General features: G+C 39.5%; 1 protein-coding gene across 1 annotated transcript in view; it reads left to right on the top strand.

Annotated features, from left to right (window-relative positions):
- Positions 1-27,719, top strand: part of astn1 (astrotactin 1) — a 616,195-nt gene that overhangs the window by 285,999 nt on the left and 302,477 nt on the right. Inside the window, exon 13 of the mRNA XM_034703125.1 lies at positions 9,681-9,875. Within this exon, the coding sequence (XP_034559016.1) occupies positions 9,681-9,875 (195 nt within the window). The remainder of the gene's footprint in view (positions 1-9,680; positions 9,876-27,719) is intronic.

Here is a 27,719-nt window from a genome sequence, read left to right as displayed (position 1 = left end):
TTAATGAGACACGTTTGTTTTTGCACTTTACGAGCTCTCAATGTTAGTTTACATACATGATCATACTGAGAAATGTTTGAATTTCCAATGATTATTAACATTGATACTTCAAAAGGTGATTAACCATTAAGTAAGAGATAATGTATGGTTAGTGAGTAGTTAGGGGCAAATAGAATCCCAACAGGGTGAGCCAAGATCTCATCTCACCCTGTCTGAGACTTTGTCTGGGACTAAGGGTTAGGGTTAGGGTTAGGGTTATGATTAGGGTTAGGGTTAGGATTAGGATTAGGGTTAGGGTTAGGGTTAGTGTTACGGTTAGGGTTAGGATTAGGGTTAGGGTTAGGATTAGGGTTAGGGTTAGGATTAGGGTTAGGGTTAGTGTTACGGTTAGGGTTAGGGTTAGGGTTAGGATTAGGGTTAGGGTTAGGGTTAGTGTTACGGTTAGGGTTAGGATTAGGGTTAGGGTTAGGGTTATGATTAGGGTTAGGGTTGTGATTAGGGTTAGGGTTATGATTAGGGTTATGGTTAGGGTTAGGGTTGTGGTTAGAGTTAGGATTAGGGTTAGGGTTAGGGTTGTGATTAGGGTTAGGGTTAGGGTTAGGATTAGGGTTAGGGTTAGGGTTAGGATTAGGGTTTGGGTTATGATTAGGGTTAGGGTTGGGGTTGTGATTAGGGTTAGGGTTGGGATTAGGGTTAGGATTAGGGTTAGGGTTATGGTTAGGATTAGGGTTAGGGTTAGGGTTAGGGTTGTGATTAGGGTTAGGGTTAGGATTAGGGTTAGGGTTAGGGTTAGGGTTAGGATTAGGGTTAGGATTAGGGTTAGGGTTAGGGTTAGGATTAGGGTTAGGGTTAGGGTTAGGGTTGTGATTAGGGTTAGGGTTAGGATTAGAGTTAGGGTTAGGGTTAGGGTTAGGATTAGGGTTAGGGTTAGGATTAGGGTTAGGATTAGGATTAGGGTTAGGGTTAGGGTTAGGGTTAGGGTTAGGGTTGTGATTAGGGTTAGGGTTAGGGTTAGGATTAGGGTTAGGGTTAGGATTAGGGTTAGGGTTAGGATTAGGGTTAGGGTTAGGGTTAGGGTTAGGATTAGGGTTAGGATTAGGGTTAGGGTTAGGGTTAGGGTTAGGGTTAGGATTAGGGTTAGGGTTAGGGTTAGGATTAGGGTTAGGATTAGGGTTAGGGTTAGGATTAGGGTTAGGGTTAGGGTTATGGTTAGGATTAGGGTTAGGGTTAGGGTTAGGGTTGTGATTAGGGTTAGGATTAGGGTTAGGGTTAGGATTAGGGTTAGGGTTAGGATTAGGGTTAGGGTTAGGATTAGGGTTAGGATTAGGGTTAGTGTTAGGGTTAGGGTTAGGATTAGGGTTAGGGTTAGGGTTAGGGTTAGGATTAGGGTTAGGGTTAGGATTAGGGTTAGGATTAGGGTTAGGATTAGGATTAGGGTTAGGGTTAGGGTTAGGGTTAGGATTAGGGTTAGGGTTAGGGTTAGGATTAGGGTTGAGATTAGGGTTAGGGTTAGGGTTAGGATTAGGGTTAGGGTTAGGATTAGGGTTAGGGTTAGGGTTAGGGTTAGGATTAGGGTTAGGGTTAGGATTAGGGTTAGGGTTAGGGTTAGGATTAGGGTTAGGGTTAGGGTTAGGGTTGGGGTTAGGATTAGGGTTAGGATTAGGGTTAGGGTTAGGGTTAGGGTTAGGATTAGGGTTAGGGTTTGGTTAGGGTTAGAACCAGAACTAAACTTAAGCAAATAGAACCAGAACCAATCTCAAGCAAACAGAACAACAATCAAACCCAAGCAAACAGAAACAGAACCAGAACCAAACCCAAGCAAACAGAAACAGAACCAGAACCAAACTTAAGCAAACAGAACCAGAACCGAACCAGAACCAAACTCAAGCAAACAGAAACAGAACCAGAACCGAACCAGAAACAAACAGAACCAGAACCGAACCAGAACCGAACCAGAACCGAACCAGAACCGAACCAGAACAAACCGAACCGGAACTGAACCAGAACCGAACCAGAAACAAACAGGACCAGAACCGAACCAGAACCGAACCAGAACCGAACCAGAACCGAACCAGAACCGAACCAGAACCGAACCAGAACAAACAAAACCAGAACCGAACCGGAACCGAACCAGAACCAAACCGGAACCGAACCAGAACCGAACCAGAACCGAACCAGAACTGAACCGAACCAGAACCGAACCAGAACAATCCGAACCAGAACCGAACCAGAACCTTATTCAAACAAACAGAACCAGAAGCAATCCGAACCAGAACCGAACCAGAACATAATTCAAGCAAACAGAACCAGAACCAGAAGCAATCCAAACCAGAACCAAACCAGAACCTAATTCAAGCAAACAGAACCAGAACCAGAAGCAATCCGAACCAGAACCGAACAAGAACCGAACCAGAACTGAACCAGAACCAAACTCAAGTAAACAGAACCAGAATCAGAACCAAACTCCAGCAAACAGAACTAGAACCAAACTCAAGCAAACAGAAGCAGAACCAAACTCAAGCAAACAGAAGCAGAACCAACTCAAGTAAACAGAACCAGAACCGAACTCAAGCAAACAGAACAAGAACCAAACTGGAGCAAACATTATTAATGTCCTCAGGTTGGCATTGAGAAAAATCAGATGCCTCGGCTTGGATGGGCTGATCCGATTTCTCCTCTCAGTGAGTATTTGCCCGGTCTTTGAGAAGAACCTCAACCCCAACCCTCTCAGAAGGAACAGATGAAGCCACGATACACAGCTTCCCCTCCATCACCTATATCCTATATCCTCACATGTGATTGGCTGCATGGCAGCCATGCTGACCAATCAAAACAAAGTTCTGCTGTGAGCAGAGCTGGGGCTGAGCACTGAGAGAGCTAAGCAGAGAAAGGAAAAAACTGAGAGCCTGCTCTCTCTCTCTCGATGCGAGCCGGCTCTTCTGATTCACTATAAAACATCGGCTCTCAGAACTACAGCTTTTGATCATGACACATCTCTAATGAGCTTAATCTGTGGTACAGTTATGAGGGGGTCCTTGGACAATTTCTCACCTTTAAGGGGTCCATGGCTCCAAAAAGTTCTAGAACCCCTGGTCTATGGTGTCAACAAGCAGACTGTGCTGGAACTCTTTTCCACAGACTGATTTTGATATGACTTGTGATCAGCTTGCCTCATGCATTGCTCATGTTAGTGAAAGTTAATAACCATGGACAAGGTATGGTCAAGGGGTTTTGACCAATCAGAATCAAGTGTCATACACAGCCAGAAGACCAGTAAGAGAGCCAGGTAATAAAGAATAATTGTCCAGTGCTTCGTATGCGGTGAATTCAGACCCTGCTGACACACATCCCCTTAATCAATCCAGAGATTTATACAGTTTGGTGTTAGACTCTCGTGTTAGATCTGCCTAACAAAACTTTGATTACATGGAGTGACTTGGTGAAAGCCAAACCTAAATTTGCCCAATTAGAACAAATGAACACACTTGACCAGTCATCATTATTATTATTATTATTATTATTATTATTATTATTATTATTATTATTATTATTATTATTATTATTATTATTGGTATTATTATTATTATTATTATTATTGGTATTATTATTATTATAATTATCGGTATTATTATTATTATTATTATTATTATTATTATTATTATTATTATTAGAACTATTATTATTATCATTATTATTATTATTAATATTATTATTATTATTATCGGTATTATTATTATTATTATTATCGGTATTATTATCTGTATTATTATCTGTATTATTATCCTTATTTGTATTTTTTTTTTTTTATGTATTTATACAACACCTTTGAATACATGCGCCTACAAAGTGCCTTAACAACCAAGCAAATCATACATAAGAACAAAGCAAGAACACAAAACGTGAACAAATTGAAACACAATAAGCAAAGTGATGTAAGAGCCCAACACACATTCTGCCCATGAGAATAATAACATTGAAAACCCAGACAACAAATAGACCCAAGAACCTGACCCCATGAACCAAGACCAAGAGGACCAGAGTGGTAAGATAATGTGTGAAGATGAGGAGGTAAAATCAGCAAAGATAAAAAAGATGTGAATCTAAAAAAAATGTGATAAAAACAGTTGAGGCAGAAAAGAGCAATAAAAAGAGATGAAAACAGAAAAACTGATAAGAGCAGTAAATCAGTAAAAGCAATTAATTCCATTCGGGCATTAAATTTGATTAAAGGGAGTTAAAAACTGTATAATGAGATTAAAACATGAAAATAAATAAACAACTTAATAAATGAAGATATTAAAGCAAAAAAAGATAAATAAGTGCAATAAAGAAAATAAATAAAAACCAAAATCCAAAAAGTAGTTGAAGGGAAAAAAGCACAACAATAAATAAACTGAGAATGTAAGAAGTATAACCAAGAGAGTCATAGCAAGAAATCAGAGGAAGAAGAGAATGAAAGGCAATAAGATCTTTTTTTTTTCTTCTTGGATTCACTTTAGTAGCCTTGACAAGTATGAGCTCTTATGAGTGAACATTAAATACTTGGACTGTAAATTGCAGAAACCATTAGACCACCTCTGCTCTAAAAACATCTTATAAATACCAGCACATATGACTCAAATACTTCAGTGTGTTCTCAGCCTGTGAGGATATGAATATGTACATACGACGGCACGTAAATGGAAGGAAGTCACTGATAAGTTTGACTGAGTGATGGAATTCATAAGTGCCACATGTCACAGGAACACAGTATTCAAGATGTCAACATAGAAGATCATTTTTCACAGATGATGTGTTGTCAGAGTAAAAAAACAGGCGTGGGCAAAGAGGAAAAGCAATCGCTACTTAATGGAATTTTACCTCGTTTACATATTGTTTTCTTCACTTTTCCTACCCTTAGATGTCACAATAAATGTAGAAAAGCATGTAATTATAGCCGAATGTATGTAGTTGCTACAGTAAATCAAATATAAACCTCTCAAACACAGCCGTGGTTATGTCTCACTTACATTAAGACTGATCAGGTAGATTAACACTTCATCTTTCTTTTACGTTGCACCTGTTGTTATTTGTATCTGGTCATTAAACATGATCATTTAATCACTTGGTGTTAATCTCAGCTGAGTTCTGATCAGCCAGGAGAACTAAAACCAATGTGTTGTATGCAGAACTTTAATCCAAGATGATTCAAAGTCTGCAATCTATAATCAGTGGTGGTGATTCCCCCCCGTGTGCCCTCGTGTCCTAAAGAAACTGTGCTAAAGTGCTGTCTTGGATTTAGCTGTAGTAGATAAAACATCAAAAATGACCTTCTCTTGTGCCCCTTCTGTGGAAAACAGATGAAAAAGTGCCATTTTGATGCCCCTTAATTGTATAAAATCAATAATCTAGAAATATATCAATAGTTTCCTTTTTTCATAATTTAATTTCCAACACAATTGGTCACAAAAATATCCACTGTGATGCAAGGAATTAAGTGTGGGATGCTCAAAATCTTAGTACCAGGGGTTTGAAAGGAGGGCCCCTTTTTTTCGCCCCTGCCTATCAAACGAAGTATGAATTAATTACTTAATTAATTAATATTTTTTATGTTGGTCATTAATTTAAAAAGAACTAAAGTCTACAGTTTGTGTGAGTTGTAATCTACCAAAAAAAGATAAAACAATTTTACATGTTAACATTGATTTCTTTCACACAATAAAACTCACAGCAACAAAACAACAGCAACAATTAACATAAAAGGAGTCTGCTGAAGCCCCAGGCTTATTTTTTGCCTATCCTGTACAATCCATAATATTCACACAGACATCAGCAGCACAAGTAAAGAAACAAACATAAACTGATTGGATTATTATTCTTTTTTAATTATAATACTCATTTAATGTTGTATTAATTAATTAATTTGTATTCTAAGGCTTTTTTGAAACTTCACAATTCCAACTTGTCACCGAGTCTGTTCCATATTTTGACTCCTATAACTGAAACATATATTCAATTTATGTTTGCTCTAGCTTTATATGTTTCAAACACACACTACACACCTCTGAAATTATGACTTCCCACTCTTAATATAAACAAACGTTGAATACAAACAGGAAGACTATTATTTCTAGTGCAAAAAAAGGATTTCTAATGTTTTGAAAGACAAAATGTCTAAAAATTTAAAGTGAATAATGGATTAGTAGATTCCTGATAATGAGCTGTATTTATTATTCTAATGTTTTTTAGGATCTAGGTTTGTTTTATAAATATTTCCCCAGACTTCAACACATTATGTCATATATATATAGTGTAATGAGGGAAAAATAGACATTTCTTATTCAACAGATGTCTTATTCTAAATAAGATACCTATATATTTAGAAAGTTTAGTTTTTATGTGTCCCATATGTGGTTTCCAACTGAGTTTATGATCTATAATAATGCCACTGTCTATAATTGTTTATGAAAGTAAACCCTGTATAAAGTGTTTTTCCTCTTGAATTCTCTGCGCTGTGAAATCATTACCTGGATGCTGTAAACAGAGGTTTTGTAATTGAGCAGAACAAGCCGTTGTCTCTCCTACCCATCTTTTACATCAGACATCATGTTGCATTTAATTCACAGCGGCAGCACTTCTTTGTTGTCACTTTGGACAGTGCAGATGTGGCTTATCCGCTGCTCATCCCACTGGAGACTGACATTAGCTTTGCGAAATTTGGCATCGAGGAGAGAGCGTCTCAGAGTAAATCCCTGACATATTACTGCTCTCTCTGTAACCTTCTATCCCTGGTTTTCCTGTTTTGATTATGTGCCAGATTATTTTGCCAGTTGAGTAGAAATGATGCTGATGATTTTACGCTGTTGAGATGTGAAGTCCGAGTCATTCATACTCTGAACTGAATTAAACTGAAACATTACATCTTAAGTAACTATGTAACCACAGGGTTTAGATTGAAGAAATACTTCCAATCTGCTCTCAAATACGTTTAAACAGCAGCTTCACATACAAATGTCCCACCCACTGTGAGAAGTGTGAATCTCACTGAACATTTTTACAGCATTATGACGTGTAAGAGTTTAATGATACGATCCATGATTATCAAATATGACATAATATGCTCATTACAAGGACAGTTTTCTCACCACTGCAGACATGTTGGTTTGAGTTAAGATCATAAGGTGTCATTCTAAGTGTGTATGAAAAATAAAAATTGCAGAAGATACAGTATCCTGTGTAGATTAAGTAACATTGAACTTGAACCTTGTGAGGTAGTTTTTTCAACACTGTCCAGTTATTATTCCCGGACAAATAATATTTCTACTCTCATTTTAAACACTTTACTTCCTGCCCAGGTGTATTCTCTCCCCTAATTGGTCCCTCCTGGGCTTGATTAGCTTCACCTGTATTTGTTGTTTGTATTTCTGTTTCACAGTATTAGTTAGTCTTGGTCCCCTGTAGTGTTCCAGGTTTCTCTTATGTCTACACCAAGTGGCAACTTACAGGGCCGAAACAAGAAGATACTGTATATGGGAGTGCAAAATAATGCAGTTCCTTGAGTGTCCACTTGAGACTGGTTGCAGAAGCCAAGGAACACCTATTGGGATGATAAAATGATAATTCTAACGGGAAAAAATACATTCATTTATTTGTACACACTGTTTACTGCTGTACATAATTAGCATAATTAGGGGTGTGGCTTAGGTGACATTGGCTACGTTTACATGAGACTTTTAATTCCTCTTTAATTCCGAATTAAGATTAAATCCTCTTTAAAAAGATTTAAAATGACCATGTAAACACCTAATTCCGAATGAAAATGATATTTCCGAATTAAACTTAAATCCGATGTAAGTAGCTGGTTTATTCTGATTTTAAATCTGAATTGAATAATTCCTCTATCATGTATACGTTCATTCCGCTTTAAATTAATTCCGGTCGTTCTGCGCATGCTCGTTCCCTTGTCCTTCCGCGATGACGCACATGCTCCGCGCTGGCGGGCTCATATTTCAGGCTGAGGTAGAGCAGCTGTTGCACTAACCAGCTTTGAATCGCCACAGTCCGGTCTTCCGCCTCCCTTCTCCGGTCGTCTATCTCTCATCTCCTCCTCAGCTGACAAAAGTGAAGCAGAATGTTTGTGTCGAGCTGCTTTTTAACAACTATAGTCAAAATCAAAGCGACATTTGAACTTATTGTGTGGTCTTCCATGTTGTAACCGAAAATGAAAGAAGCAGGAACTGGAGTCTGTTTTCTTCCGGTAAATGTAATTACGTCACGCCCGCCCCTGTCCAATCAGAACCCTTCCCAACCCCCAGACGTTAAGAGGAATTTAATAAAAACAATTAAACGTGTTTTCCATGTAAACCTCAATTCGGAATTACTATTTCCATGTAAACACGAAGGAGAAAACTTTAATTCCGAATTATTTAATTCTGAATTATTTAATTCCAAATTATTAATTCCGAATTAAAAAACATCATGTAACCGTACCCAATGATCTACAGAGGCTAAAAGCCCCTCTCAGCTCCATCTCTTTGCCTGTCTTCATGTTGATCGGACGTTAGGTTGATTCAGCATTTCCAACAGGGCACCCACCATCATGGCATAGACCTAAAAAAAAGTACAACTTAACAGCTCCAACACTGAAGCCCTTTTAGTTGGCTACCCTCCACCAGATCCAGTCATCTCCAATCACCAACATATCCTTTACAGGCCAAAACATTCACCTCTCATCCATAGCCACAAATATGGGTGTTTAAAATGTAATTAAAATGTGTTCTTAGTGTCTGTTTTTAACCCTGTTTTTACTTTTGCTGTTTTTTTAATGTGTCATGAAGCACTTTGGGATTTGTTCTCAATGTAAAGTGCGTTAGAAATAAAATATATTATTTTTATTATCATTATGGGCTTCAAAATGTCTCTACAGAAACCATCGGGTGACGTCACAGAGACTACGGTCATGTTTCATACAGTCTGAGGTCTACTCAGTATTTTTGTTCACTTTTCATTGTCCTCCTTGGGATTTTGGTTCTTCTAATGTTGGTCTCCCTCATTCTGGTTGGCCTTTTGTTATTCCCCCCTCAGTGGTTATAAACCTTTACACTGATCTTTCTACACCATCATATTGTGCTTCTGGGTCCCCCCACATTTTCAAAAATGTATTCAGTTATTTGTAAACCAAAACATTCAGGTAATATCATAAATCACAGACTTTCAGATCGTGTCTGAGCACTCTCATTGCAGTCGACCGGTTGAAGGTAAGCTGAAAGCTGCAATAAAATCAGGCCATTTAGATCACAGACAGCATCTTATTGATCCTTTTATATCCTACCTGATCCATTATAATCGTTTTAAACACGCCAGGAGAAAACAGCTTTCTGTCATATGGCTGACTATTTAACAGCGGCTCAACAGTTTTACAATTGGCAGTCTCATCAGCACCTGTTATTTCACAAAACTAAGAATACAGTGAACTTGAACCTGAGAGTACTCTAGCTTTACTTTCTGCATACTCAGAGTTTCTATCCTCAAGAGGTACAATAAAATAAAATTATGAAATGCAAGAGTTGAGATAAAACCAAGGAAAGCTACCTACAATGCAGGAATGTTAATTTCTGTTACCATACAGTACCGTCCTAGAGGGAAATATGATGAAATGGACACATACCTGAACTAAACTGCTTAAACCTCTGTCACCTTAGGTGTATCGAGGACTACAAGCGTGGTCCAGATGGCAGGTCGTGTCTGCCGCTGTCCGAGGCCTGCACAGAGGGAATAGACTGCGGGGAATCAGTGGACATCCCGGCTAACCAGACTGTGTTTGGAGACCTTTTCTACGGGTACAACAACCACACCAGAGAGAGCTCCTCTGGACAGATCCTCAAGGCCACCTTTAGGTAAACACACAATCTGTTTGTGAAGTGAAGCATGTGGGACTTTGTTCTGCCATTTGTTTCTCAGTAGGGACACAGTCTGGCAGGGCTCAGGCTTCTGGCTCCTACTGTGGTGATATTCATGTTTCTGTCACCGCTTGGAAGAAAACTGGGTGAAATATTTGGATGTGGCAGATGTTTTTATGTGCATTTTAGGATTTCAAAAGTATTTATGTGCACCTACATTGACATATGGCCTGTATCTGAATCTGTGATATAGATAAGGAGCAGCTCATGCAAATGTAAGGACTATAAACACTCACAGCGCTCAGGCACACACACACACACACACTATTGGATTGTTGATCTGGCTGTATTTGGATTGGACCTCAGCCAGAGGTAAAAGCAATCTGTGAAGTTCAAACACTTATTTAGAACACAGTCCACTCATCCTGCAAGCCTAGCAAAAAGTACATATGGCCTCTCTCTTATCAAAAGAAAACAAGTCCAGCCCGTATACCCACTCTGCTTTCCTTCAGCAGTTCTGCTTAAGCATGCGTTTTAGATTCAGTAACAGGCTGAGTCACAATTACAAGAATGCTGATCATTATCAGCATTAAGTTTGCATTGAGTTGAAATGTTACGTTCCTTATTCTAAAAAAGCCTTTGCAACAGAGCGGATATTAAATAAACAGAAATCTTAAATCTTAGTACACTATCTTGAAGATCGATTCAAGATGTCAAAGCTTAGAGTCTCATACGTATCCAATTAAGCCTGTGTTAAATCATGTAACCAGGAGAGACTTCAGTTTTGGAAGTTTGTAAAATATGAGAAATGTTCAAAGTCTTTGCCGATTACACTCCACTGTGATGTCTTCATGTACTTAAAAGCGTAGGGAGGCTGAGAGCAAGGTGGGATACCCTCTCTGGTGTCTAGACACTGGTGGTGGTGGATGATCTGAGGAGCTGGAGATGGACACTGATGAGATGAGTTGGAGGAGGATTGTAACGTTCAAACTGAAAGCAGAACAGAGGGGGAACAGATTTAGAGTTTCGGTTGCAGCAGGAGGATTTTTCATTGGAGGTACAGGCTCAATCTGGTTTGTTTAATTTTGAGTAAATGCCAATGATGAGCTGAACAGGAAGAGACTGTGAGGGAGATATATTGACATGAATTAATGATGACTTATTAATGAATGAATTAATGAGTACACAAGTGTCTTCCTGCTTGAACTTATGCTGAGCTTCATTAAACCTTCATATCATTATCCCAGTTACAAAACACATGCAATGCCACTTGAGGTACAGTATATCCACCTGTTCTCAAAGTTACAAATACAATGCTCTAACTGTTATGTAGCTTAACTTCCTCCATCATCATTCTACTCTTGCACAAAAGTTGATCTAGGACCTTCAAGAAATGGTTACATTTTTAAAAATGATACAATCAAAACCATTAGAGGATGATGTCCATGGCAGATAAACAGTGGTTGGTTCAACTTAATAGGTTTCTTTGTTTTTCATACGGACTGAATCTATGTTTTAATTCTTTTAAAATGTGTACTTTAATGCACACAAACTTTAACTGGTTTTCTCAATGACATTTGAGAAACACAAAAGTAAGGATTTTTGAGGATGAAGCCACATTTTTGTCCCAATACACAATCTTCAACACTTTGTACTGTAGGTAAGTGACCCAGGTGTTAGAATCATGTTGATGTTAGAGTTTTAACAATGGCCTCCAATCATGGCCATGTGACATTAACCAGGGTTTCTGTAGGGGTATTAAAATGAGACTGTATCTCTCATCATGTGCAGATTACACAAAGACCACCTTCAGGCCTCATCCTTAAAACCACTTCCAGAAAGGGTAACCGTTACATGCTTGTAATTCCCTCAAAAGTTCACCGCTTATTCCCTTAAAGGACTCACAGGAGGTAAAACTTAATCGGGTATAATCAGACACACACAGCAGGGGTTAATTCAACTTTTATCATCGCAGAGCTCCTAAGATCTCCGTAACTAAACTTCCAACAACAATGCTCCCTCGCCTCCAACCACAAAACAGCACGCTGAAAGAGTGTGACAAATTTCCTTTTGCCACTACTGCACACAGTAATCACCCCAGGTGAGCACTGAAAAGATGGTGTTATGGTCTAATTACAGCATACAGTCATATAAACTGATGTGTGGATAAGCTGAGAAACAGAGGATCAGTGACGCTGCAGTGTAGGACATTTTTAATTTGCTTTCAAGTGGATCTGCCCAAATAAAAATTATAAATGCATAGTCCCACAATCGTGAAATAATAACATCAAAAAGGAATTTGCTCTGTCATTATAAAATCCAATATGCATCCCATCACTCTAATCTGCTCTGAAAACATGTAGCTGTACCACAACAACTTCCCCCTTTGGGATCAATGGAAGTTCATCTATTTACATACCACACATCCTGAAGAACAAATGACAACTTTGTTGGGAACATGGGGGGAATTGGGCACTTTCAGGAATGGCCAATGATTCATTTAATGGACTGACTTAATATTCTGTATTCAGGTCAGCTTTCTATTCCCCATCCTTCACATAAATGCATTCAGTCAATTGAAAATATCATTATGTCTCATAGTCACAACAACCTCCATTTCTGTAGATGTTGCTGATGGCCCATAGGCCTGCTCATTGATCCAAACCCTGCCCTTAAGACTAAGACACAAGAAATGATTGTGTGATTGTTTCACAGCAGTTCCACTCTGAAGGAAGGAGCTCAATCTTTTTGTATGCAACCTTGAACTCATCAACATACATTTGTGTTAAGTCCAGTGGAACCAGGGGTTAGCAGAAAGTAAGTCATTAGTGGAAGTTGTTTTATGTGTGACATTTAAGTCTGCAACATGAAAGCTGTCATGTCTTGGTTCATTACATTCCTGGGGTAGCAGTTGTTTGTCTGTTTGGAGAAGGTGTCCCTTCAACAGTGGACAGTACCGTTACACATGACTCCACTCTGACTTACTCAGCAGGATGAGCCCGACAACCAAACTTATGATACATGTTATGATTGGCTTGCAACAGGTCTTACGTTTGCTAAGACATAAACATCAAGTAAAAATGCTAACTTTGTCATGTCTGTTCTCAAGAGGAGAAGAAAGCATCTTTCAAATTGTTGATTGGGGGCTGGATTGACCATTTCTGAAGCAGTCCAGGTTGTCAGGAAATGTAAACACTGATTGGCTTTCACATCATCACCACAAACGTCTGCTAGATCATGAGTAATAACTTGTATGTTCTACAATATTTTAAAAAGGCTCTGTCCCTTTATCTTTGAGAAAGCCCTTCTTATTATGCCTTTCTTTACAGTTAAAGGATTTCAGATGGGTTTGTATTCGTTCAGAGACTTCTATTGTATCTACAGTCTACAGGTTGTTAATTTAAAAACAAGACGGTTCCCACTTGTGGGTAGCCAAGACTTGTATTTTTGTTGCTGCTGTGTCAACACTGTTGGATGTCTACCATCATACCAAAGTTTGAATATTTGGTAACATAAATGGTAATACAAAAACCCTAAGTTGTACATAATTGGGATGAACAATTTGGATTAAACAGCTGATTCATGGCACAACAAGTTTTTTTTTTCTCAGCTCAACTTTTAAATTTGCAGCAAATAAATATGGCAATGTATTGGAATATGTGCCATACCATGACCTATTGTGATTCTTATCGTGTCATGATATCCTTGCCAGTGACCTGTCCTTGTTTATTGTGATAGTGTCTTGAGTGCTCGTTCCATTTGGTACATGGTGTAGATTCTCAAAGTAATAAAGTGAAAACAGTTCAGGAGCCAGGTGTGTCTCTACAGGTTGTAAAAACATACTAGATTAAAGGTTATTTTGTCATTGGCATATGGGAATATTTTACTTTTATTCCCTTGCAGTTGAAAATAAGTTTAACAGTAAAACCGGCCCCTTTCAGGGACCATCTTCTATAAAACACAAGACATTTCTCATAATTCCAGGCAAATACTCTCCGAAAAGAAAGAATCAAAGAGCCTTCCATCATCTCTTTGGAAAGCCTTATGGATATTACGCCACATGGGTCTAAAAAGATACGATGTTCCTTTCATGATTAGCTCAGGGTTTGATGTGGATGTTAAAGTACTTTTGAAGGTGTTTAATCATCAATGTCCGGATGATGCAATCATTTCCTCTGAACTTATGAAATCAGAAGGTCAACAAAGTCATCTGCTGCCCAGGAATTTAATTTGAACCATGCATGGATTCAACAGCCGGGAGGCAACTCGCCCACTTAGGGATCCACCACTGGAGTCCTGGAGAAGGAGCGGCGGATGAAGCAGGAAAGTTAATATCATCAAGAATCTTAACCTCTAATGCTCTGATCTCATTTGGAAGTGCTTTTGAAAAGAGAGCAGGGTCTGAGCTGTACTTTGAAGAGCACAAAATGCTTCCTGTGCAGATGAGGTGGAGGAAGAAGAAGCAAGTCTCTTCTGGGAGGCATGGTTAATGCAAGACGTAATTATAAGTGATAGCCGCAAATGAATTATATCTGACCAGCAGCCAGTGCACTGAAATTTAACCTAATTGGGCCGGATGAACATTTAAAAGTAAAATGAACAAAAGTTCCTGGAAGAGAGAATCCTAACTGAACTCTAAGGTCCCCCCAAAGGGTTGGAAGTCAGTGGAGCCTACAGCCTTAAAGTTATTTTGACAGTAAAAACACAAACATTATGTAGAACCACTTAGCAGCATGTCAAAGGCTGCCTCTGGCAATACATGTCTGCTGTGTGGTTGTAAATCTCATCCCAGTGAAACTAAATGTCAAAAATTAATGTTGCACAGCAGAAATGACTGTGCTGCTGGCCAGTGTCAGACAGTCTCGTTGTAAAGCATAATTCTGTTGCAATGACACATTTCATAAGTCAGATTAGGCTCTCTGATATTTCATAATATTATTCATGTAATTTCACTCTGCCTTGTAATGGCTGATAATGTGGAAATATAAAGTGTCCTGTGAAACATACCACAATCAAACCAACGAGGAGAGTTCAATCAGGAGAGACACAGTTTGAAAATTAAATGTTATTTATTACAACTTAATGAATAATGAAACTTGACAGAAATCTTTGGCGTAAGGACTCTATGGGGATAATTCTGTGAGCGTGGGATGTGTGAATTTGGCAGCAGAAGAAATCCCCCTAGAGTCCAGACACTGGTGGTGGTGGTTGATGAATTCTAGGAATTGAAGACTTGCAGAGAACAGGTGGAGATGGGGAGGTGGAGGGGTGCGCACCATCAATGCAAGAAGGAACTAGCTGGAGAGAGAGACACATTTAAAAAGATAGCAGAAAGTTGATAGGCTGACGATCAGGGTGTGCCACTGAGCTATTGGATGACAGCCAACACTGATTAACCAATGACAGCTCCGGAGCATGCAGCTGGAAGCGGGTGAGCTATTGAACGAGGGAGAGGATAGTTAAACAACTGCTGTGATTTCTTTTATAGTCTTCCTGTCTGAACTTTTACTAGAGCTACATTAGTTGAACATAAATTGCTACTGCAGAGGATATACCAGTTAGCTTAGCAGCTCGTCACGTTTGACCCATAGACTATACAATATGGACGTAGTATCCGTGACGTCACCCATCTGTCCAATCGACGGGGCAGCCATATTGGAAATGCAGAACTCAACCGGGCAGAGTGTGACGTAAAGGGGCGGAGTTTGAGCCTCCTAGCCAACAGATATGTGTTCCCGACCGGGAGTCAAGTCAGTCATGTCCTAATTTGGGCAAAAACTCGTAATCTTAATATTTTCTGAGCCGTCGCGTATAGTGTGTGCCGATAGAGAAATGAGCTACCTAGAGCCAAGCTGTTTTTTGAACCAGGCTGTAAACATGTTTATTAATGTTACAAAGATAGTCTTTTTTGAAAGGGCGTCTATGTGGTTTCCGGTCTTTCTGCAGCCAGCCTCAAGCGGATTCTCGATGTATTGCAGTTTATAACACTTCTGCATTGGCTTCATAGTTTGAGACCAGAGGTTGCCGCTTGGTTTGACCACGAGTCAGGACTTTTGCTGTTGGTGAGTGGAATATGTTAATGTGTGGTGTGTTGTGTGTCTTGTTTCCACACACTGTAAGAACAAAACTGTTCAATCCTTCCAAAAACAAGGTCATGTGTGGGGTCTCTCAATTCCAACATGTTAATATTTTAAAAGTATTCAAATGTGGGCCAGGCTGAAGCTGATAAGTTGTATCTTATAATGAGACACACATAGAGTCAAAGTTTTGATCTATAGTTGGCATTAAACATTTTTGAATAAACTGCAAAAACACACACTTTTCTACCATCTCATTTGTTTATTTATCTCACACTGCAGACACGTGACAGTCCCAGATATCTGCATTTCTTCTGCAGTCTTTCAGCAGGTAACTCTTCTGAAGAGTTGTAAGCATTAGGGTACTTTTATTTTGACGAAAACAGAATAAGCCTTACATCCTTCAGGTCTAAAATCACACACATCTTGAGCATTACATTATATCAAAATAAATAGAATAGATACTCTTCTTCGTGACTTTAACAGTGACATCAATCCTGTGTCTCAACTTGGAGCAGGAGGAATCAAGAACCCTTTGGTCATGCTCTCTCGCCCTCTGTCCTGGGTCGCCCTTTCCAGCTTTGGTCAGCTAATCCTTGGTAGCCTTTTCGTCTTTTGACCTCATTTGGCTGTTAATGCATCTCCCTTGTTTTGTTGTTCTTTTTGGACCATATTAGGGCTTTTCTCATTACATTAGTTTCAGCCTTCTGTGTGATTTGCTCGATAATACCCGCCCAACTCACTTCTTCTTCTTTTGTTTCGGTATATTTGGCTAATGTGTCATCAGAAAAAAACATCCTGCCTATGTTGGTGAGGAACATCCTGCACTATGCATTAAGTTCTGCTCCACTTAGGTCAAGTTGGAGTTGGATGTGTGGAGGTTGGTGTATTAGCTTATTGTCTTTGTGTTTCAGGTGGGCCTTAATGTACGACAGAGCTGTTACAGACTCCATGAATCTATTAGGTACTCTGTGGTTTCGCTGTAGATGCTTACTGACAGGGATGTGTTGGTGATTTATTTGTCTTTCCGCACAGTCATCTCACAGATGGCCCATTGCCCATTCTCCCATAATCAATGACTCACACAATGAATGCTAATGATCTACAGCTCATGATTGACTGCACTGTTAGTCATTTTAACTGATGGAAGCAACTCTCCTGCTAGATAATAAAATGAACTAAATGACGTTTGAACCTGAGAGACGACCTGTATTCAGAACTTAGCATCAGAAAAAAACTAGGATCCAGGTTTTTCATACTCCAACATGAGCCCAAAAGTCTGGATATCTTTTCTGTTACTACATCAGCTTTGACCTTTTTTTGAAAAAAAATCTGTCTCTTGCAAGATCCATCAACTAAATTGCCGGAGTGCTCTTCAAATATTAAAAAGCAGTAGGAGGGGAGAGTGTTCTGTCCACTTTCAATGTGATGTTACACAGCAGATTTATTGGCCCGATTTTGGAGAAATCTCTGATACTTAAAAAAAAAAAAAAACTCCAAAAAATTGGACTCAAATCTCTTCATCACTCCCACTCCTTCCACTCCCACAGGACGCTCATTCGGAGAACCAAGTCTGTGCTTTCACAAAAACTGTGTTTAAGAACATGTAGTCAGAGAAGGTTTTGCAACAGTTCTCACACACAGAAGAGAAAAATGTTAATTTCCAGCCACAACATCCATTGACTTAATCAGCTGCTCTCAGATGTGGTCCATGTCCTCCCATATCCTTATTAGACATGCCCTTGAGAGACAGCAAGTGGGAGAGAAAGAGAGAGAGAGAGAGTCTGACGGAAAGGGAATCTTTATGTAATGTTCACTGGCACTTTTTCAAAGAACCCCACCCCTCTGCCCTGGAGTGACACAAAGCATCTGTCTCCATCATTCAGAGATGATGAAAAGTCAAATTTGAATATTGTGTAATCATCTTTGGGGGGTAGCTATTTCCCTTACCCCAGGCTAAAAGCATTATCTCTGTCTTTGAGTTTTGATCCCTGTGGCTGTTTTTATTCAACCTGCTCTCTCTTTATGAACGTGTCAGATATGGCAGCTGGGACGGTGGTCCAACGCTTCAAAACTTAAAGCTTTAGGGACCTCTTCTGTAATATAGGGATGCTGTGTTAATGTGTCCTTGAAGAAGGGTGGCATATATGAGGAGTGTGAAAGTCTGCTTGGGGTGGGGTCTGGGCGATGGATGGCTCAGGCTAAAACAAACACTGAACTTTTATCTAGTGGACTTGAATTTGACTCATTGGCGGTCAAAATTTTCTTGTTATTAGCTTTAGAAATGACTGCATAAGTTACATCATGCATGTTCAAACTTTGGGCAACATTTCCCCCCACTATCTGCTCTGTATCAAGGCCCAACCCCCAAAGAATAATGCCCTGATAACAATCAACTTAAAAATAATCCCATTAAGTTTTGCAGCTCTCTGTCGTTTGCTCTTGTTTTGCATCTGAATGTGTGATGAGCTGTCAGCATCTCCACCTTTTGCTGCAAAGTTCTTTGTTGTGCGCTCTCGTCCTGACAGAGCTCACATTTATCAACATGAAGTCAATGCGCTGATGAATGTAGTAATTTATTGTGGAGACGTTTCATAACAGATGTGTGACACGAATCTCACAGTTTACATCGAGCTTGATTCCTGGAGCAGGCTAGCAAAGAGCAGCTTAATCCAAATAAGACATAAAATAAAACAAAAAGATATACGCTCTCATCTTCATCATGCATATTGTTGCAGCCTGCATATGCATGGGGTTGAGACTGATTTAACCAAAGAGTATTATGACAATAGTAATCTCAAAGTAATATTAATAGTCTAATGTACAGGTATATTAGTTTTCAGTCATCTAGAGCAGGGGTTCCCAAACTTCTCAGCCTGCAACGCCCAAAATGTAGGTGCCAAAGACTTGCGACCCCCACTGTCCATCAGAGTGATTTAATGTGGCTTCATTTAGCTGGTCTGCAGAAAATTAGCCTACCTATATGAGCATGTGTCTGTTTCCTGTGCTGTTATGAATTGACCTACTGCTACTGATGCTTTTGATAATTCACTGTTCACTAACCCTAAACTTAGGAGTCATTTGGCAAAAGGAAAGGCAGAAAACTCATTACATTTTATATTTATATTATATTATATTATTTATATATTTTATAAGTTTTAGTTCAAGTTTAGCTTCTATTTGTGTTGATATTTATTAATTATTATTAATATATAATAATTGTTATTATATTAATTGCATTTTGTCAGTATTTCTTTGTTCACCACAAGTTAACAGATTATATATAAGTAACACAAAATAATTCTAGATAACTTAAACATTCTGGAAGACATTTCATTACCCCCCACTTGTGTCTTGCGACCCCCCAGGGAGTCCTGACCCATGCTTTGGGAACCCCTGATTTAGAGGTTGAATTGTCTTTATTACTGAAATGTTTGAGTGCCTATAAATACTGAAGCAGTTACCCAGTAGATGGTGAGATTTGATATGAATTGGATAATATCATTCTGGGTCATTTGCAGAACATTTTTATTGCCAAGCTGATATCAGAGGAATACCTACGTTATCAACTTTGTAATTGTAGAACCACCGATCAGGCTTCAGTGTTTTTTTGTTGTCATTTCTCCTGCAAAACACATATACCTCCTTTCCCTTTCTTATTCCTTGAAAGCCTCAAATACTGTCTATCAGCTACCCACAGCAACACCACCAAGAAAAAAAAACATCAACATTACCTCCATGATTATGTGACTTTTTAATATGTTTTATTTATTTGGAGGGAAAAAGTGAATCAGATAAAATAAAAAAAGATCTCCTCTCTTACTCCTTCAAGATTTGTCTGTTTCAGTCTCCTGGAGCAACAACAAACACAGAGCAAATAAAAGGGAACCAGTGAGCAGTATGTGCCTGTAATGTTAAAATGCACATGCTTTAATCAAAAACACATCTCAGACGCAGCAGGGGTGCAGACATCTACCTGGACAGCCAAGCACTTTCAGCTATAGCTTGTGTGACGGCCACAGGATGAGCCGTCATACACAGCGTGATCCCTCATGGTTCATCCGTCTGACTCAGAAGCACCTGAATGCATCATATGTTTTCAGAAAGACGGGTAAACCCTGCTTTCATTGTGCAGGACGCTTCCTCTCCTGTTTCCCTGGCAGACCGGTTTTCATTTTAAAAAACAGGCTTATTCCTTTGATATCCATGTGTGGATGAAACCCTGTTGTATCACTGTCATTGGCAACAGACCAGTGAGGCGCTGGGGGATTTTGGTTACAAAGAAACATGAGATATGATTGCACTGTCCAGGAAGAAGGTCCTATCTTTGTCACATCTGCAGCAGCGGGCACGATCTGATCTGGGTTCATATAACAGAGCTAAGTGACAGGGCCTCTATCTTCCTGTCTCTGTGGGAGCCAGTGGACTCCAGTAATGAGATGTTAAAAAGCTAACCTCCTCTCATTACTCCTCGCACTGCCCCCCCTCTCCCCTCCCTTCTCTCTCCATCCCTCTCTCACGACAAGCTCAGAGCAGTTTTAATGAATATTTCAGTGGCCTTTGTTCTGTTCTGGTGGCTGCATGGGATCAATGATTAAGACCACGCTCCCACCTGACACCCCCAACACACTCAAAATACACCACGAAGGCATCTCTCCTTTAATCTTCCTCTTCCTCTTTTCAGCTCACCTCAGCTTACTGTAAAACTACCCTAAACCCCCCCTCTCAGGAGGAAGACCTTCACTGACTCGGTTAATTAAAATCTGAAATGTGTCTGAGGGGATGGAGAGGAAGCAGCTTGTTGGTGGCTCGGAATGGCTCTTCTTAAACGCTGTTGGTGTTTCCAGTCTCATAGTTAAGAAGATCAGAGTGAGGGATCAAAAAAAGGCAAGGGTTGTAATCACTAATTAAGATTGTTCTTCATTTCATCATATTTCAATGACATATCATACAGGTGGCAGCTTTACCACAGATTGTACTAGAAGGGAGATGTATTTGGTAAGTTTTGGCAGTTCATCCATTATAACATGAATTATGACATCCTTGCGGTGGCAGATGGTAGTTAAATCATCAAAAAAAGTGATCTGTTTTTTTTTATGAAATAAAATTAACAGTTGTCATACATGAATACAGACATAAGAGCCAATATATTACAAAGCATGCGTCTAAAAGAGAGAAGCAAAATCAGCTTTAACAACAGACATCAGGTCAAGTCTTATTTATATTGGAAGACATTGAAACAACCAAAGTTTACCAAAGTGCTTTACAAAGAACAACAATGCACATTATGAAATATTAATTTGGAATAAGTAAAAAGAGAAGAGATGGGTATTTGTCAGTGTTGTAAAACTTTCAAAAGTGCGTCTGCTGGTCCATCACCCCTGCTTTTCAGACAAGTTTTAGGCCCGCCCGGGGAGAGCTGATTGGTTGACCTCAGTGCTCCAGCTGTAGAATGAACACAGGTGCATTCACATATGTAAGGTGGTGGCAATGTATTAAAGGTACAGTGTGTAGAAAGTACAATATTTAGGAATATCTAGCGGTCAGATTCTAGAATTAATCACTCCCTTACTCACCCCTCCAGTCGGTGCAGCAAAGGTGGCCTTCAAGGTCAAGAAGCCCCTGTGAGGCATGAGTATAATCCTCCATTCGGTCATCTTCATCTTTGCCGTCTTCTTTTACTTTGTTTTCTCCTTGTCTTGGTCTTCTTCTTCCAGCTGGTGCATTTTGCAGAACCACTCACTAAGTACAAAAACTTGTTCGCTCTGTGCCACCGTAAAAAAACATGGAGGTGCTAGATTGCAGCCTCTGTGGAAGGGGACCCACTCCCGTGTAAATATAAAAAGGTGTAGCTTGAACTAAAGAACATGACTTTGCGATCACCCCTGATTTGGGGGGGTCACCATCTGAGGCACAGATATAATGAACAGAGAAAACTGTTCCAGTGAAATTGCTAATACAGATGTGTAATTAATAAAGTCAATCTGAAGCCAGTTGTACAATAATCACACAAACTCAACAATCACATTCTCTTATCTGCTTCAGGTAGAATTACCTGGTAAATGTATTAGTGTTCAGGAGTTGTTTACATTCTTAACACACTCATTCCTCTTCTGCAGACCCGTTGATCTGGATGTACAAAGAGGTTTTCTATGCAGTCAGACAGCACACACTGTCAATTCTTATCTTTCAATTATAAGTTTTTTCAGGCCTCAAAGATTCTTTAAGAAGGCAGTATGAGACATTAAGGCCTGAATAGGCTTGGGTGGTGTTCAAGCAATAGGTGGATGAAACAAACACAAGGGTTTTCACCCTGGAGAGCAAGGAATGCAAGACAACAGGATAAAGTCAAGATACAACAATTTCAACACTTTAATATTCTGTAACTTTCAAATTGTGGCACAACTTTAATATTATAACTGAAATCAAAATATGTTTTAAACATAACTTTAATGTATTTAATCTGGGCAGAGTATCGCACAGACCATCAACAGACGTGTTGCAGCACAGAGCCTTCCTCAGTATCGCAGGTAATGAGTGGATATGTACCTTATATACAGGAAAGGATCTCATCCACAAAGAAAGTGTCAGTAATAGACTGTAATCATGACATCACCTTTCATTGTGAGTGCACTTTACTTCCTGTATATAAGGGAATTATCAGCCCTATAAAGGCTCTTTGCTGAAACACCTCTGTTTGTATGTGTAAGTTAATTAGAAGGACAGTCAATCTCTGGTTTCTCTGCACTGCTGTTGACTTGTGTATAGATGTTCCTGCAGCTGACATACCTGACAGCCTACGTGCTCAGGATTAAAATATATACCTGCTATGAGACAGGCCTTAACATACTCAGCGCTGACAGTGTAATGTACACTTTTCCCTGCACACTGCCATGCCTCGCTCGTCACCAACATCAGAAGATAAACTTTGTTTCACATCACCAGCAGCTTACTTACATTGTTTTCGGAGCTTAATTTCCTCTAATTACCGTCACACCCCTGGCCACGCTGTGACCATGGAAATCAAATGTCTTTGAACGGTGGTATTTGACGCTGTTTTTACTTCAGCCTGTGGCTTCTGTTGTGTTCAAACTGTGACTTTCCCACAGGCAGCAGTTTGCTATTTGTAAATGTTTGTGTATCCTTTTTTTTATTCTCTCAGCTCAGGCCCAGAACACGCATAAATCAAACGCTACATTATGCATGGTTTATATTAAGTGGAAAACTGTGAACCATGAGGACCTTTTAAAGGCTTGTTTAATGGCTGCTGCTATATATGTTTTAAAGGCAAGAAGCTTTTATCACATTTTAACAGAGATGTACTTTTATGATGTACTTGTCAATAGTAAGAGCGCTACCCACAGGTGATACTAGTGAGGTCGGCCCCTTTGTTAAGATACAGATACAGAAACAAGAAATGAGGCTGCCAACCACTGCAAACAAGATCAAATCTGCCACATAATGCAACACATTTGAACTAAGTCCAACCCAAACAGTGATGTTGTTGTAATTGTTCTTCCAATTGACACACTTTCCAGTGGTTTACTTTGCTGTCAGAAAGCCTATTTATATTTGCACTTTTCATTAACGGGACACACTCGTGTTATTCTTCCTGCAGCACACTGATCAGCTCATCAGCTCTTTGATGTATTAACATACAGTTTGCCCAGTACACTGAAATATTTGAAGTTTTGATATTTGTGGAAGTCAGTTCGACACAATTTAAAGCCTCAAATGCTTCAGATTATCTGGTGGACACAGTATTAGCTGTATAGTTTAGCTACTGAACTTGACATATTTGTTGTGTTTGTGGTGCTGCTGCTTTCTAGAGAGACTGACGGTAACTAGCTACGAGCCAGCTGAAGAGTCGTCCATCAATCCTATTTCTTTAGAAGGAGGCTTCTGTTTAGAAAATAGCAACAGCAAAGTGTTATAAGCACAATGTTTATCATCTTTTGTGCAGCAAAAGGCAAAGTTGAGAAGGTGCTTTTGTGGTGATGCTTCTGGCCTCTGAAGAGCTGATGGTTTGTAGTGAGTAGAGAACAGAATGGAAATCAAGTGAGAGCAGAAATAATGAATCAAGATCAAGCATTGTTCTGACTAGTTGAGTTAAAGCGCAGTTTATTGTTTGTCAGTCAGTCAGTCAGTCAGTCAATCAATCAATCAATCAATCAATCAAGCTTTATTTATATAGCACCTTTCATACAAGTCAAATGCAACCCAAAGTGCTTTACAGCGATTGAAAACAAGAAAGAAGCAGAAAAAAAAGGCAAGACATGTTGAAAAGAAACAAAAATGGATTTTAAAATTGAGACTAAAATAAAATAGAGGCTAATGCTCACCAACAACAATAAAATATGTGTAATTAAAATAAGTTAAAGCGTCAAATTGATATAAAGAATATAAATAGTTAAAATAAACAAATTTAAAAAGGGTAAGGATAAGAGTTGAAAATAAAATTAAGGCTAAAAATGTCAATAAAACTAAGTTGATAAAATAAAATAAATGAATGATTAAATAATTAAATATAAAATAAGATGAACAGTTAAAATTAGTAAAATAATAAAGCAACATATAAATCAATATAACAGTAAAAAGTAAGTAATACAATTGTTAAATCCTACATAGCCAAGCCAGACTGAATAAATGTGTTTTTAGTTTATGTTTAAAAGTCTCAATATCTCCATCAGCTCCCCTCAGATCCTCCTGCAGGCTGTTCCATTGTCTAGGAGCGTAGTGGCTGAAAGTGGAAAGTGATTTGTGATGGCAAAGGGTTTTAATCTGTTATCTTCCAAATTTAGATTTTTATGTTATATTTTTTTAAGCATCTTTTCTGAAGTCTCCGGTCGAAAAAAAACCCCCTTTTTGTGATGATGTACGATTGAACAATATCCTTCAGCTGCAGTTACACATCATGGTGTACAGTGAACATGTGCCTAAGAGCATTTGGAAATCTAGAGTCAAAATATTCCAAAGACTACATCTCCCTTTAAGAAGACATTTAAGGCATATTCTCATCAGCTCTGTCCCGAGACACCTGAGTGACTTTACTTTGTGATTTATTGGAGTCCTTGTGTGGAACCTTGTTGTGAACCTAGAAGGCATTGAGACAGAGAATGATGGAGTGGACAAATGAGTGAGTTCAACCGAGAGTCACTCGCAGCAACAGACAAATGAGGACGTCAACTCGGTTAGTGAAGATGAGTCACGTCGCAGCGGAACAATCAACATAATGAAAAAATGACATGCTTCATGTGAGACTTTGTCACTGCACAGTCCTGCCTAATTGTCACTGTTTAGTGATTTTCTCTTAATGGTGTGCCAGGAAGTATTATTTTGCAATCTGTCCTTTTATTCGAAGCACATATTTATCCGTCTTTAATCCATCTGTCCTTTCAGCAATCACTCATTCAAGACTCATTTTCTTCTGACTTCTTCACCCCTTTCTCATCTCCAAAACACTTTAAGAGAGCAACTTAAAACATGTTGAAGACAAGTTACAATACAGTCCTCCGTTCCTTTTACATCTACATATATGAATATTTCATATGCTCAATGTTTGACATTCAGATAGCAGTTATTTTATCATCAGTAAAGCAGAGTCCTCTGTATCATGGGATTTTTTAAATATGAAATCCAGTTTGTTTGAATTCAATCTGTTCAATTATTTACAATATAACATGTTCTCATGAAATATACCAATCAAGTCTCATGGCAGGGATGTGCAAGCGTACCATTTATGAATGTTTTGACTTGCTCCACGGTTTCCTTTAGCTTATTGGTTAAAGAAAGCGGCAGCAAAACTGCATGAACTATTTATGTTGGTGTGCAACTTAATCACTGAGTACACACATAGACCATGTTGCAGATATGTACCGGTGCAAAAGCTTCTAACCTTCTGTTTGTAAAGGGAAAATGTTCTTAAAGATTTACATACAAAGTCCTGCAATCTGCCTCTGAAGAATACATATGTATGTAAAATGTAGAAATAAGGTAGTTAGGCCATTTCTGTGATGTGATGTGATGTTGGCATTTAATGGTGTTAAGCCCACAATGAGCTGCAGTGGTCTCATGTTCCTGAGATTTCATAGTTGCCACAGTTTGTGTTGTAAAGAAGACAAAAATAAACATTACAGGCAACTGAGCAAATAAGATGCAGCGATCAGAAATTAGGATACAAGTGTTTATTAGGCAAGGCAAGGCAAGGCAAGGCAAGGCAAGGCAAGGCAAGGCAAGGCAAGGCAAGGCAAGGCAAGGCAAGGCAAGGCAAGGCAAGGCAAGGCAACTTTATTTGTGTAGCGCATTTCATACACATGGCAACTCAATGTGCTTTACATTAAAATATTCAAGGCATTGGAAACATTCAGACAAGCATGAAAGAACACAATTAAAATGACAAATATGATAAAACAGAAAAGACAGGAAGACAGTGTCAAATAAAAAGGTCTTAATCTTTGATTTAAAAGAGGTGAGAGTTGGAGCGGACCTGCAGCTCTCAGGGAGTGTGTTCCAGATATGTGGTGCATAATGACTAAAGGCTGCTTCACCATGTTTCATTCTGACTCTAGGGACTGAAAGCAGACCAGTACCTGATGGCCTCAGAGGTCGAGGTGGTTCATAGCAGCAGATCAACCTAAACCATTCAGTGCTTTATAAACCATCAGCAGGATTTTAAAGTCTATCATCTGACAGACAGGAAGCCAGTGTAGAGATCTAAGACCAGGAGTGATGTGGTCTACTTTGTTGGTCCTTGTTAGGACTCGAGCAGCAGCATTCTGTATGAGCTGCAGCCGTCTGGTGGACTTTTTAGGGAGTCCTGTAAAGACCCCGTTACAGTAGTCTAGTCTGCTAAAGATAAATGCATGGAGGAGTTTTTCTGCATCCTGCTGAGACATAAGTCCTTTAATCCTTGATATATTCTTAAGGTGATAGTAGGCTGACTTTGTAATTGTCTTAATGTGGCTGCTGAAATGAAGGTCTGAGTCTGACTCGGGGAATCCACAGGATGCGTGTGCGCCGCGTTACGGCTGCGACACGGCTCTGCTCCGTCCAGGGACTTTCGCCCTGGTCCATAGGATGCGTGTTTGGAGCGGCGCGCACTCCGGAGCAGGAAACTCAAGATCCCTCGAGAACTCCAAAACGCGCGAGAACAACACAGTATAAACTTTTCCTCGTCCATGGTGTCGGATATCTTTTGAGACTGACGTCTGGCCCGATGCCACAGGTTATGACGTAATGTTGAAGAAGTGGTGAAATTTACGATCTTGTGTTTGCACATGGTGTTTATTTTGAAAGTGAGCGGATGTTGCATACGATCCTCGTGCCTGACTTCCGGGATAGTTCGATCATTTCTGTGTCGATTGACGCGTGCTGGGCGCGGGGAGCGGCGAAAATAGACTCCCCGCGTATCTCTGGCAGAGCGGCGCGGCGGAACGCTCCAGAGACGGAGCTGAGACGCGCCGCAGCGCGCCCTGTGGACTCTAGAGCATTGACTTGAATGGGAACCTATTTGCTGCGACATGCGCGGCGCAGCCGTAACGTAACGCGACGCATCCTGTGGATCTTGGGCTTAAGATTACACCAATGTTTCTGGCTTGGGTTGAACATTTCATCTGTGCAGATTGGAGCTGAGCAGTAACCTTTAACCTTTCTTCCTTGGCTCCAAAAACAATCATTTCAGTTTTTTCTTTGTTTCACTGAAGAAAGTTCTGTCTCGTCCAGTCATTGATTTGTTCAATGCATTTACTCAGTGTTTGTATGGGAC

This window comes from Notolabrus celidotus, chromosome 15 (genome assembly GCF_009762535.1).
Source record: "Notolabrus celidotus isolate fNotCel1 chromosome 15, fNotCel1.pri, whole genome shotgun sequence".
Taxonomy (NCBI): Eukaryota; Metazoa; Chordata; class Actinopteri; order Labriformes; family Labridae; genus Notolabrus; species Notolabrus celidotus.
Note: the sequence above shows the minus strand (reverse complement) of the source record. Positions and strands in the feature narration are given on the sequence as shown.